The 12,440-nt window shown below is 56.1% G+C and overlaps 1 protein-coding gene across 2 annotated transcripts in view; it reads right to left on the bottom strand.

The window, feature by feature from the left end:
* Positions 1-12,440, bottom strand: part of TTYH3 (tweety family member 3) — a 31,807-nt gene that overhangs the window by 16,730 nt on the left and 2,637 nt on the right. For both annotated transcript variants that reach the window (XM_012808721.2, XM_003795446.3), the window contains exon 2: positions 102-271. In XM_012808721.2, the coding sequence (XP_012664175.1) occupies positions 102-271 (170 nt within the window). The remainder of the gene's footprint in view (positions 1-101; positions 272-12,440) is intronic.

Raw genomic sequence — 12,440 nt, 5'->3', positions numbered from 1 at the left:
GTGACGACAGGGCCAGGGCCTGCCCCTTCCCACAGCTAACTCCGCCCCCTCCCTCCCTGGCCACCCCGCCCCCATCCCTACCTCGCCCCTTCTACGCTCACCTGCACACTAGCGTGGCGATGATGACGCACCAGGCAGTGCAGCAGCAGTCTGCATCCAGGTGCTCCTCGCTCTTGCGCCTCCGGCAGCACAGCCAGAAGGAGTAGAAGAGCAGGAAGAGGAGGTCCAGGGCTAGGCAGGCCAGGGCAGTGGCCCCCAGCAGCAGCAGCGCCTGCAAGGCAGATGAGAAGAGTACTGAAGGGTTAGACCCTCCCCATCTTCAACTGTGTAGAACATCAAGATCGGACCCCAAGTCCCATTAGGAGGGGCCAGGTGGGCCTACTCAAGGCCATGGAGGGGGTCCTCTCCCAGTCCCACTGCTCCCTCCCCATAGGGGCCTGGCACATCCTATGCCACAGAGTCTAGAGGGGCATTCAGGATACATTTAAACAAGAGTGCTTAACTAGGCCTCAGGAATAACTAGTGAGTGGCAGGCAGCTAGGGGATACAGGTGACAGAGGGACCCAGCAGGCTGGCAAGGTCAGCACCCTTGCTGACTAGTCACATGGCTGAGGAAGTTCCTTAATCCCCTGTAGCTGTTTCTGAGGAAGGGGTGGTGCCTCCTCTAGAAAGGTGACCTTCTGGTCACACTGCTATAGGACCCAGCTGTGAGCATCACCTCCTGTCCTCATCACCAGGGCCCATGCCCTTTCAAACCTAGAGAGCTCTCCTGCCTCAGTCCTGGGAGAGAATTACTGCCTCAGTTGTAGTGCTGTTTTAGGGGTTGTTAGGGAAATGGGGAGACTGCTGGGGCTGAACTCCCCCTGGCCAGGTATGAGCCATGCAAAGGCCCCAGCAGATCTTCAGTCATGTCTGGGGGCTGTGTGAGGAAGAGGCCCTTCACCCACAGTACAGAATGGGGAGTGGGCACTGCCTGGTGGAGTCCCACCACTCTGACAGCCTGGCCCCATATAGCCATGATCACTGTCCTGGGGACAACCTGCATAGGCTACATATGGGCACTCATCTCACAACACAGAGCTTCTTGGCCAGGCTGAGGGCTGCTCATAGAATGGCCTTCTGCTGCTGTCCCCCAAGCCTTAGGACACAGAAAACAGAGAGGACACAAGAGTCCTCCTGTCCAAGGCAAGCATCCCCCACAGGAAGTGGTTTACTTGATGCATCAGTGACATTTCCTAAACACCCACTGGGGGAAGGGAGGGTACTGACAGCAGCCCAGAGTTGTCAGGCACCAGCCACTACTCTCACACCCACTGCACAGATAAGGAACCCAGGCTTTAGGCTGGTGTGGTGGTTTGCGCCTGTAATCCCAGCACTCTGGGAGGCCAAGGTGGGAGGGTCGCCTGAGCCCAGAAATTTGAGACCAGCATGAGCAAAAACAAGACCCCATTTCTACTACAATTAGAAAAATTAGCCAGGCATGGTAGTGGGTGCCTGTAGTCTCAGCTATTAGGGAGGCTGAGGCAGGAGTTTAAGGCTACATTGAGCTATGATGATGCCAGGGTACTCTAGCCTGGGCAACAGAGCAAGACTCTGTCTCAAAAAGGAAAAAAAAAAAAGAAAGAAAGAAAAAGTAAAGGAAAGAAATTAGGCTTCAAAGAAGGTACAGAGAAAGGACCCAGGTCTCATAACCCTATATTCCTGGGTTCAAATGTGCTCACTTGCTGGCCACATGGCCTTGCTAATGGCACAGTCCCTGTGGAAGCTCTGCACAATTTCTATGACAGGGTGGGGTAGACACAGGCTGTGCCTCATTGAGGGACCAAGAGTACCATACAGCCTGAAGTACTTGACTAGGGGAGGTACCCAGAGGAGTGGACATCGCCATGGTAGCCTTCATCGTAGGGAGAGCTCCCCCAGGGACCCCTCAATTGCCCTTCCTAGAGCTGCTTTTCACAATGGATGCTGCAGCAATGCAGGCCTCCCTGGGAGCCTTAGGGGTAGACTGTCCCCTGTCTGGCCTCCCTTGCCTAGAAGGCACTGGGACCACTAGATCAGCAGCCCAGTTGCCAGGTAGTGGTAGGACGATGCTCCCTGCTATCCCAGAAGCTGGCTGATGCCCACACCCAGAGGCAGCCACTCCACCTTCTACATGGTTTGGTGCCCTGGGGACCATCGTGCTGTCTAGAGACTGGGCCTCTGCCCCTGTCCAGGGCACATTATGGGGGGACCCTTGAGGGGAAGGCCAGCGAACTACCATGAGGCTGTGGTCACAGGGTGTGAGCTTTTATCCAGCCAGCTGCCCTAGTCCCATGACCACCCAGCAACAAGCAAACAGGGTGTCAGGAGTGGGCAGCTTCCCATTCCCTCAGCCTGGGCACAGCTGGCTGCTGTCCTGGACTAGTAGGAGAGGTCTGCCAGGGCCCTGACCACCCGCTGGCCAGCTGGGTGGGGGAGGGGAGCAGGCCTAGGAACTGATCCCAGATCCACTATGTCAGCCCAGGTTCCCTTGAGAAACCAGGTACTTGTATCACAGATAGGCCTCAGAGGTGCCAGAGCACTCACCTGAGATCACAGGGAGGCAGACAGGTCAAGCTGCAGTGGGGATCTCTGGGCAGTAGCCAAGCACCAACCTGAAGCCCAGAGGCCTGTCCTATGATGGGGGCCACCCTTTCCTAGTCCTGTAGCCCAGGAGTACCCCTACTGGCCAGCACTAGACTCTGCATACAACAATAATCAGTAAATATCAGGGTGCTTGGAACAACAGAGTCCTCGGTCTGCTCTCACTTGCATGGAGCTGGGCATGGTCAGGAGGTGCTGACTCCACCAGCTGGAGACCATAGGTCCCACCAATCTCTTCCTATAAGGTCAGGGGCAAAGGGCAAGGCACTGACCACTCCTCCAGGCCCATGACATCTGCACTTCCATAACCAGAGCCATCCTTGGGGTCTCCATGGTCTGGAAGCCACACTGGCTAGCCCACCTCAGCCCTCCCTGGCCAAGCTCCTCTGGCAAGCCCTCCTGCACCTGACTTACAGAGGCCTCTAACCTGGCTAGAGTCAACCCCTTCCTGCTTCCTCTAGCTGACAGCTCCAGAAGAGCCTGTCTGGACTATACCCCACACTAGGAGCTCATGTCCTCTCAGGGAAATCCCTCCTAGGGTGAGGGAGCTAAAAACTGGGGAGATGAGCTGCTGGTCCCAGACACAAGGCAGCCAGGACCTAAACAGACACCACCCTTGGCTCTGGCAGCCTAGCATGTCCATCCAGTGATCGTCAGGACACATCAAAAAGCCTGTGGGCCCAGATCACCTCTTTGGTGGTACTAGGACCACCCACTTCCCTTTGCCAGTTGAGAAAACTGAGGCAGGGCAAGATAAACACTACTGGCCAAACATGTTCTGGGGCATGGCAAGCCTACCCCCTTGGCAGCACTGCCTGGTGCACAGGGCTGACATTGGCAGGGGGTGCCTGCAGCTGGCAGTGATATTGCTAAACACCAGGCATATGCAGGAACCTGGTAGACCAGGGAGTCAAGAGATTTTAGACAGTGCCAGATCAGCCTCTTCCTCCACATCCATGTCTAGGTAAGGCCTGAGGGTGCTGAGCCACCAAAAGCAGTTGGCGAGTGTGGACAAGGCACCAGGAAGACCTGGAGGCGGCTGTGCCTTCCAGTCATCTCACATAGCTCTCATGATTGTTTTAGCCATGAATATGTACTACCTCCATAATTAAACATAAAACAGGAACTTGTTAGAGCTTTCTCAGCTGGCGTGGGAGGCCCCATAAGTGGGTGTGTGGGGTCTGAGCCCCAGCTTTGCCACCTGAGGGTTTCCTGTCTCTGATCAGGCTTCCTATTCTCTGGGCTTTATTTCTCTGTAAAATGGTTATGACCATTTCTCAACACCCCTGTAGGGCTGTCACCTGAGTGAAGGGCCCCAGCATTTGCAAGGGAGGTGACAGCAAGCCAGAGTTTGGACTCTGCTCAGTATATGGTGATTATGAATGGTCCTGCTGGTGCCTGCCCCTCAGAAGCTTTCCTTAAGACTGTGATTCATCTGCTGGAAGAAGGAGGTATCCCTGCTGCAAGACAGGTATTGGGAGGGAGAGGCTGCGGATAGGAGGCAGGAGTGCTCCCTGCCCACCACCCCCAAAACACAGGCCCAAAAGAGGCATCCTGGCTCATGGGAGAACCAGAGTGTGAGGTCCAAAGGCTGTTCTACCTGGCTTCAGAATGATTTTGGGATCAGTACTTCAGTTATAAAATGTATAAAATGGAGACAGTAACACTGCTTTGTTACCATGAGGATGAAATAAGCCAATGTGTATAATGGCTGGGAATAGTATCTGGGAGCTGCCCAAGACCCTGGTCCTTGGAGACACCTGCAGAGGGGAGAGATAAGGGCAGAACCAGCTGCCAAGAAACCCCAGGCCAGGTCATAAGGATGAGGATGTGTCCTGGGGCTCATCTAGAGACTTAAGAGTTACTCTAGCCCCAGGGTGATGATAGGCAGAGCCCCTGTGCCAGCATGACCATCTCCCTGAACCAGGGAGGCAGGTGTCCCTATATTTCCTGTCCTTTCTCCTCTTTCCCTCCTCTTCCAGTCCAGCACCAGGAGGCACTTCCTGCCTGCAAGGATGGGGCTCCCATGTCCATCCTCTGTGCTCTGGGGTCTGCCTACACTTCCCCTGTGGGAGGCTGTGCCAAGCTCATCGGCAGAGCAGGGACAGTCATCCTGCCTTTCTAGGCTTGTCTTCTAGGTAATCTCCCAGGACTGCTATACAGAGCCCACACACAGAAGGGGCTAGGAGAACATGGGGCCTTCTTCCCCCAAACCTCTGAGGCACTGGGGCAGCTTTCTCTCTGGCAGGCGTGTTCCTCTGTAGAGGGTGCAGCTCCCAGGGACCAGAGGGCAGCCTCACTCAGCTCCCCTGGAGAGAGGACCAGATGGTACTTTCCCAATCTACAATGAGGGGAGGCCAGCACAGGATGCCAGGGACCCAGCCCACCACTGTAAATATGCAGAACCTATCTCATCTGGGGCACATGAGGCCAGGCATTGGGGTACCCAGCAAACTAGGACACTGTTTCCCTCTGCCCAGAGGGCCAGGTACCCACTGCAGCAGGCCTAAGCCAGGCCATCTGTGGGGAGAGCGCTGCAGCCAGCATGACCTCTGCCCCTACCTCCTGAGCCAGATTCCCAGAGGACTGCACAATAGCATTCGCGTGGCAGTCCAGCTACCTCTTTACACGTAGCTGGCGGCCCCTCTGCCCCTCCCTGGGCCCATTCAGAAAGAGAATGGGAAATGTCTGATCAGCATCTGGGTTCTGACCAAATGGAATTTTCCGCATGTGGTGGAAGTGATGTAAGGACTCAGTGAGGCAAGGCAAGCAGCCAGCTGGGCCCTGGGGAGTACATGCACTGCAGGGGCCATCTGCCTATGGCATGGGGTCCCTACCCCCAGGGTTCCTGCTTCTCCTCCCTGGCTCACTTCAGCCTTCTTAGGGCCACTGCAGCCCCCAAAGCAGTGGCTCATAGCCAAAAAGGGTACCCCTCTCTGCCCTGTACCAGACTCTCCCTGGGTGCCCTAAGACCCTGAAACCCCCACCCACTCTGAAAAACACCCTAAGAGCTGGAAAGCTTGGGGCCTGAAGTTTCAGCCCATCCCTAATCAGACCAGGGTTGGTTCTAAAGCTGTCAGGGGACCCAAGGGCTGGAACTCAGCCAAGTCCTGCCAGCACCAGCCTGGTGGGGCTCTGGGGCAGCAGCATACAAGAAAGGGCAGGACTGGGTCAGGTTCCGAGGCTCTTGCACCTGGAACCGTCTCCCTCTTAGAGAGCTGCTACTAATCCCTAACACTCAGCACAGGCCACATTCTCTAGCATGTTTCCAGGATGTCAGGGACTGGAGTCCAGGACACCTGCGGCATGTCCTTACACCTTCAGGTGTAAGGCCACCTGAACAAGCAAGGGGTCCTGAGCCAGTCCCCTGAGAGGGGAGGGCCCATGTGCCACAGGGAAAGCCTGGGTGGTAGGAGACTCCATTCCATTGACAGACCCCACAGTGTGGGGACAAAGTGTATGGAAGCCTGAATTTCCACACTTACAGTGGGCCCCTGCCTTTAAGCCCAGCCTGGACATGGTACTTATCAGCCATGTGGGCACATGCACCCCCACATGTGCACACTAGGCTTAGCACCAGCACAGGCCACATAAAAATGCCCCAGGCCCCTGTGGTGGGAGCCACATGTGACTGGGACAGGGCACATTGTTTGTATCACACAGGTGGCTGATGCTGGGCGTCCTTGCAGGTCCTGGTGCACCTAGGAGGCAGCACCTGAGCACACCAACCTGCACAAAGCATGCCACACGTGGAGCACATGCCAGACCATAGCCAGCCACCTGCCCCTAGGGTCTGAAGAGCAGCTGCTTCCCCCATGTCCTAGCAGTTACCCAAAAGCTGCCCAGTCATTCAACCTCTATGGGCAACACAGCCCATAGCCAGGCTGGGGAGCCCCTCGCCCACTGGGAGGTCCCCATAGGGGCTCTGGTGGGAAGCCTATGGCTCCCAACCCCAGCCACAGCAAGTACATCCTGCCACCCTGCTGTTGCTGGCTACAGCTGCCCACCTTCTTGGCTGGGCCACTGGTAAGGGTCAGCCAGGCACCTGGTGCTTAGCAAGGAGGAAAGAGATGTGAAGACCTGCGGTACTTCAGCAATTCTGCCAGGCTCATGGTGGCCACACAGGGAGTGAGTCTCAAAACACTGGCTACAATGCATAGCACAGCAGGAACATACAGCAGGAGGAGACCCCAAATCCTGAGGGAAGGCAGTGGCCAGTAGGCCTGGCCCACATCTGCTCAGCCCAGGCCCTGTGCCTTCTGCCAGCTGGGGAACAGGCAGCTCTAGGATGAGGTGAAGAACCAGGCTCCAGAGGAGTCCAGATCAAGTCCCCAAAGTCTCTACATCAGTCCTCCCAGATCAGGGGACTGAGTCCACATGGAGTCACACCAGACTCCTGGAATGGGAACTGAGTTTCCACAGAGAGGGCCACTGGTCCTGTTTGGGGCTCTAATGCATTCTGAAAATCAGCATGTGTTAACTTACTTAGCCCAGGCCTACAGTGTGGGCTGGGGCCCAGGAATGAACACAGCACTACAGGACTGTGTGTAACACCACCCCCCGGCCCCCCGCCCGGGTTACAGGGAAGCTCAGCTGCTGTGAGCGCCAGGAAAAGGAACTTGGTCACACTGATAGACTACAATCATGGGTTCGGTAAGTGCCAGTCAGCATCACGCTTGGAGGGCAGTGCATTCTTGCTGGCAGACAGTGTGAGCAAAGGGTGCTGAGGTCTTCTACAAACCCAAGGTCCACTGGCAGCTGAGAAAAGGCTTGGTCATGCCAGAGCCTGCAGTGCCTGACAACACAGTGGTGGCTCTAGGAGGACAAACTTGGAGCAGGACAGGGAGGAAAAGGAAGAAGGGTGGTCCCCCTTTACCTCTGAGGACATCCTACCCCTACCATGCAACTGCCAAATGCCCTCCACCTAAGGAAGAGATAAGGTTTGGGGGTGTCTGAGAGGCTGTGTCCCACACTGGAAAGCAGACCAAGGGCTCTGGCCAGAAGCACAGTATAGGACTCCATCTGTGTCCTTGCCAGGGGAGGAAGAGGGAACCAGGGAGAAGACAGGGTCAGCTCTGTATGTGCCAGCTGCTGCCACCACTCCCCATCTGGGGTCCCTTGCTGGGTAGTTGCCAGGTCACATACACCAGGATCTTGGGGTCACAGGCCTCTAGAAATGCCTTAGCCCTGGGCCCCAGCCAGGCCGGTGGATATAAGGCCCCAACTGGCCATATGGCCCACAGCCCCCATCCCCTAACATAAATCTCAGGCTCCCAGCAATGCTGGCCTGAAATGAAAAACAGATTTTCCTTCAGGCTGGGCTTGGGTTTCATGAATTCCATGATGGTGAGCTTCTGGCCATGCCTGGAGAAAATGCAGCCAGAAGTGGCCACGCAGGAGCCAGGCAGAGGGGCCCAGTCCCAGGCAACCAGGCTATATGGGAACCCACTCTGTAGCTCCACATGCCCTCTGGGGACACACTCCATGCTTCCTCGCTCTCCAGGAATGGCCTGGAAGGAGGCCCAGCAAGGCAGTCCTGGGCTGTGGCCTAAGAGAGGCTGGCCCCACAGGCCACCCTGCTCTGCGCCTACAGTGGGGCCCCAGCTGTCCTGCTGCCCATGCTGTGCCTTCCCCCTCATGTGAGAACAGACACCAAAGAGCTCTGCGGGAGGTACAGCCTTGCTTAGCAAGCGTGTCTATTTTGGTCCCTGTGCTTCAACACGTCTCCCAGCACGAATACCCAGAAAATCCCCTGCTCTTCCCCAATCCTGTCAGCAAGCACCCTCCACCAGTCACCCTAGAACCAAGACTATATAGGCCTCAGACTCAGCCTGGAGCCACCAGACAGATGGGTCTGGCTACCTATCAAGCCAGACCGGAGCCCTGTCCCCAGCTTAGCCACCACACCAGGGAGAGGCAGTCCCAAGTGCATGGAGCTAGAGAGGGGTACAGCTCCCTCTTCAAGAGCAGAAGCCACCAGGGTTATGGGCAACCCAGCCTCCTCCCACAGCTGTGGGCAGCACAGGCTCAGCCCTGCCACATTGGGCGCCAGTTCCATGGACACCGGAGCATGCCAAGGGAGGTCTGAGAGCAGCCTATAAGTGCAAGTCTGTGTCTGTGTGTGTGTATGAAGGTGTGCAAATGTGCTCCTGTGCATGAGCCCAGCTGGGGACACACTGATGTCCTCTGGCTGCCCTCTCCTAGCTGCCCATTTACCCAGCCCTCCTGTAGGCTCTGACCTGTTCCCTGGGGGCCACATGTCAGCACCCCCACACTTTCCCCTGACTCCAGACAAGAAAAAAGCACCTGTGCAGCCCCCACAGCCCTGCCCAGAATACCACAGGCACCTACTGCCACAGCAGATGGCTGCTGTGCTCGGAGGCCTCAGAAGCACAAGGGTGCCCCAGCAATCAGCAGACCTATTCTGGAGGGGCAGGCTCCTCCTGGGGACCATAGCCCCCATTCCCTGTCCTGGTGACACAATGCCACATGTCCCCCGTGGGGCCTTCCCATACTGAGCTGCAGCATTGTGGGTCTGTGGCCTCATTCCCCACCCCTGACCACAAGAAGCCTCGGGGACACTCCCAGGACCTTGCCACACCTATACCTGCAGTCACAAACCCAAATCCCTAGTGCCCATATAAGGCACTCCCCCTGCCCTCAACCTCAGTCTTCTACTCCAGCCAAGGCCTGCCAGAACTGACTGGGCCTAACAGAACTGATGGGGGTAGGGTAGGGGTATGGCCTAGATACCCAACTCTGAGCCACCCTGACAGGAGGAGCTTGGAGACTGCACAAAAGATGGGGAGACCTGGCCTGACACCAGTTGGCACTTATGTTAGGGTGTCAGTGTCCTCCCAGGGCCACTGGTTGGCTGCCCCCCTGTGCTGTATGGAAACATACAGCACAGCCTTTTGGGCAGAGCAGCTAGGATCCAACTCCACATACCTTTGCTCCTCCAGAACATGACCAGGAGCCTTTGGCCAACAGCCAAAACAGCTGATGTCCCTCCCCTGTATGCCCCTACTACAGAAATGTCAGCATGGAAGATTCCCAGAAGAGGGTCCCTGGAGCCAGGCCTGGCGTGCAGGGCAAGCAGGGGTCCTACAGACATAGAATGGAGTGATCACAGCATCTACTGGAGCCAGAGAGATGGGGAGGCAGTGCCCTGAGGGAGAATCACCTCCCAATATCTACATGCCCCCAGGAAAAGCCTTGAAGACCTCCCTTGTTAGAGACTTCTCAAGGGTCCAGACTTCAGTCTAAGGAAATGATCAGAGACCCACAGAGACTCCTGGGGATAGGAGGTACCACAACAGCCCCAGAATCATGAAAACCAGGAGCCACCAAAATGCCCAACAATGGGACCTAAGGAAGTGGACACAGTATCACCAAGACTCCAGGTGATGGGCTGGCTGTGGGTGGCCCAACATCTGCTCCAAGTGTGTGGACCTGGTGGTTTGGGCCAAGAGTTTCACACTGACCTGACCAGAAGGTAGGCATGATGTGTCTTGACCAGCCAGATTGTCCCTGGGACCAGACACTGGCCAAGAGGGAAACACTCAGAGCCAACTGTGCCTAGCAAGGGCTTCCTCACCCACCCACCAACACAGGGTCCCTGCCCCTTGTATCTCCAAGCATAGCTCATCAGCTCCTGCCCATTCAGGGCTTTCTCTAGAAGCTACTATTGAGCTCCCCGGGGTGCTCTGTCTCTGGTATGCTTCTGTCACTTGCAATTTCAGAATTCTGCCTGGCGTCTTGGGATGCTGGACAAGCATCTGGACCCAAGGGCCACTGACACTGCTCAGCATTAAACACATTTCAGAAGCAGGAGACAGGGTATACAGTTCCATTCTAGTTTTAAGGAATGACACCCACCCTACAAATACATGTGCTTGGATAAATCCAGCTGGAAGGACATTTGTCTCACACTGTCCCCTTTCTCCCAAACATCCCACAAATGTGTACTACTTTTGTAAACTAGAAGACAGGTGGTTAGTGCTATTTCTTTAACCAGATGAGTGAGGAGGGTGTTAACAGGCTGTCCTTGCCCAGGGGAATGGCTGCTCTGAGACTAGGCACACAGTTGACATTGCAAGTCATAGGATTGAACCCAGGTGCTGTGCTCTCAGGAGTGAGGCACCAAGCTCTGCTAGAAGACCACAAACCCCTTCATTCAGATCCTGAGTGGCTGAGCAGCCTGGGCTGGCACACGGCCACACACAGAGCCCAGCACTCCTACAGCAGCACATCCCCGACACACAGTCACACCAGTGGGACTCTCCCTTATTTGGGAGTTGAGGCTGCCTCCCCCTCAGGGCCTCTGCATGTGCTGTTCCAGCTGTCTGCAGCCCTCTTCCCCAGGGTCTCTGCATGGTGACCTCAGTCTTAGTAGGGTCTCAACTGGAGTACCCAGAGCTCTCATGGGAAATGGCCCCATATGCCAGCAAGCCTGAGGCCAGTGCTACCATCTTATCTGGAAGGCTGGCAGGCCGCCTCTGGCCATCACTGTGTGCTGAAGTCCAGGCTGGCACCTGGGGAGGCAGCTGAGTCCCAACCCTGAGCCCCAGCAGCCTGACTCACAGCCTCCACAGCAATCTAGGCAACACTTCCTCCAGGAAGCCTTCCCTTACCACTGAGCCCCACAGCCCCTGTTCTGACCACTGACCCTCACCCAACTGTTCTCCTGCATCAACGGCAATGCCTGGCCTACCCTGGGTGGGTGCAGACAATAGAACAGAGTGACAGGGCAGAGAGCAGGAGCTCAGTTCCTGCCTAAGGACATAGGGTTGTATGGGTTGTGAAGGACTGGTAGGAGCTGAGTTAGCAGACCTGCCAAATAAAGCCCAAAGAACTCACATGGTAGGAAGTAACAGAGCTGGGACCGATAGCCAAAGAGAAAGTTCTGCTACCCAACTTTCAGGGACCCCCCTACACACAGAAGACAGACTGGCCTGGATATGCCAGGTTCCCAGGCATCCAGACCCACCCAGCCCTGCCAGCCCCTGTGGCTATGGCTCCTCTGGGCCTCTAGTCTCTTCCTTGTAAGATGAGAGCCCCAGATATGTGAGACCCTAGCCCAAGAGGCCTTGCTGGGAGCTCTGGGCATGCTGGCAATGGCCCAGCCTCAGGGAGCCTGGCCCAGCAACCCCTCGTGGCAGGCATGTGAAGTTGCAGCACAGATCAGACCCCAGAAGCCCCTTCCAGGCCTCCCACAGATGCCACACCCACACAGGACCCACACCTCCCTGTGCTCCATCCATTCAGCAAATGTCATGGGCCCCAAGATAAGCCACGCAGTCACTGGGAGTCCCTTGTCTGCCAGGATGGAGGCCTGGGAAAGAAGGTAGACTGAGACTCTCAGTCCCAAGAAAAATCTTAAATCTGTGGGGTATAGAATCTCAGCCTCTCTCTGGCAAAGCCTGCTCAGCATAGGGCCAGCTGGGGCTCTGGGTTTCTACCACTCCTAATGCCACAGTCATACGTCCTACAGTAGGGCAGCTAAAGGGCTGACTCTGGCTCCTTGTGGGGTTGTGCAGGGGACTGAGCAGGACTGAGGCTCTACCATGTATTCCCTCTATCATTCTGAGTCCATCTCCTGCCCTTTCACCCTCATTTTGCTTATCTGTACAATGGAAACAATGGTCCCCACTTCCCAGGGTCGGGTGAAAAGTGGCCAGTGAGAAGTCCACATAGGCTCTGAAACAGGACTCCCAAAAGTAGATCACAGGGACAAGAAATAGCAAAGAAGGACAAAGGCTGGTCCCTGTGCCACAGCCTCCAACTCCTGGTACCAGGTCCCAGAAAGCCCACAAGGG

This window comes from Otolemur garnettii, unplaced genomic scaffold (assembly GCF_000181295.1).
Source record: "Otolemur garnettii isolate 467f Iridium unplaced genomic scaffold, OtoGar3 scaffold00092, whole genome shotgun sequence".
Taxonomy (NCBI): domain Eukaryota; kingdom Metazoa; phylum Chordata; class Mammalia; order Primates; family Galagidae; genus Otolemur; species Otolemur garnettii.
This window is presented reverse-complemented; position numbering and strand designations above follow the sequence as displayed.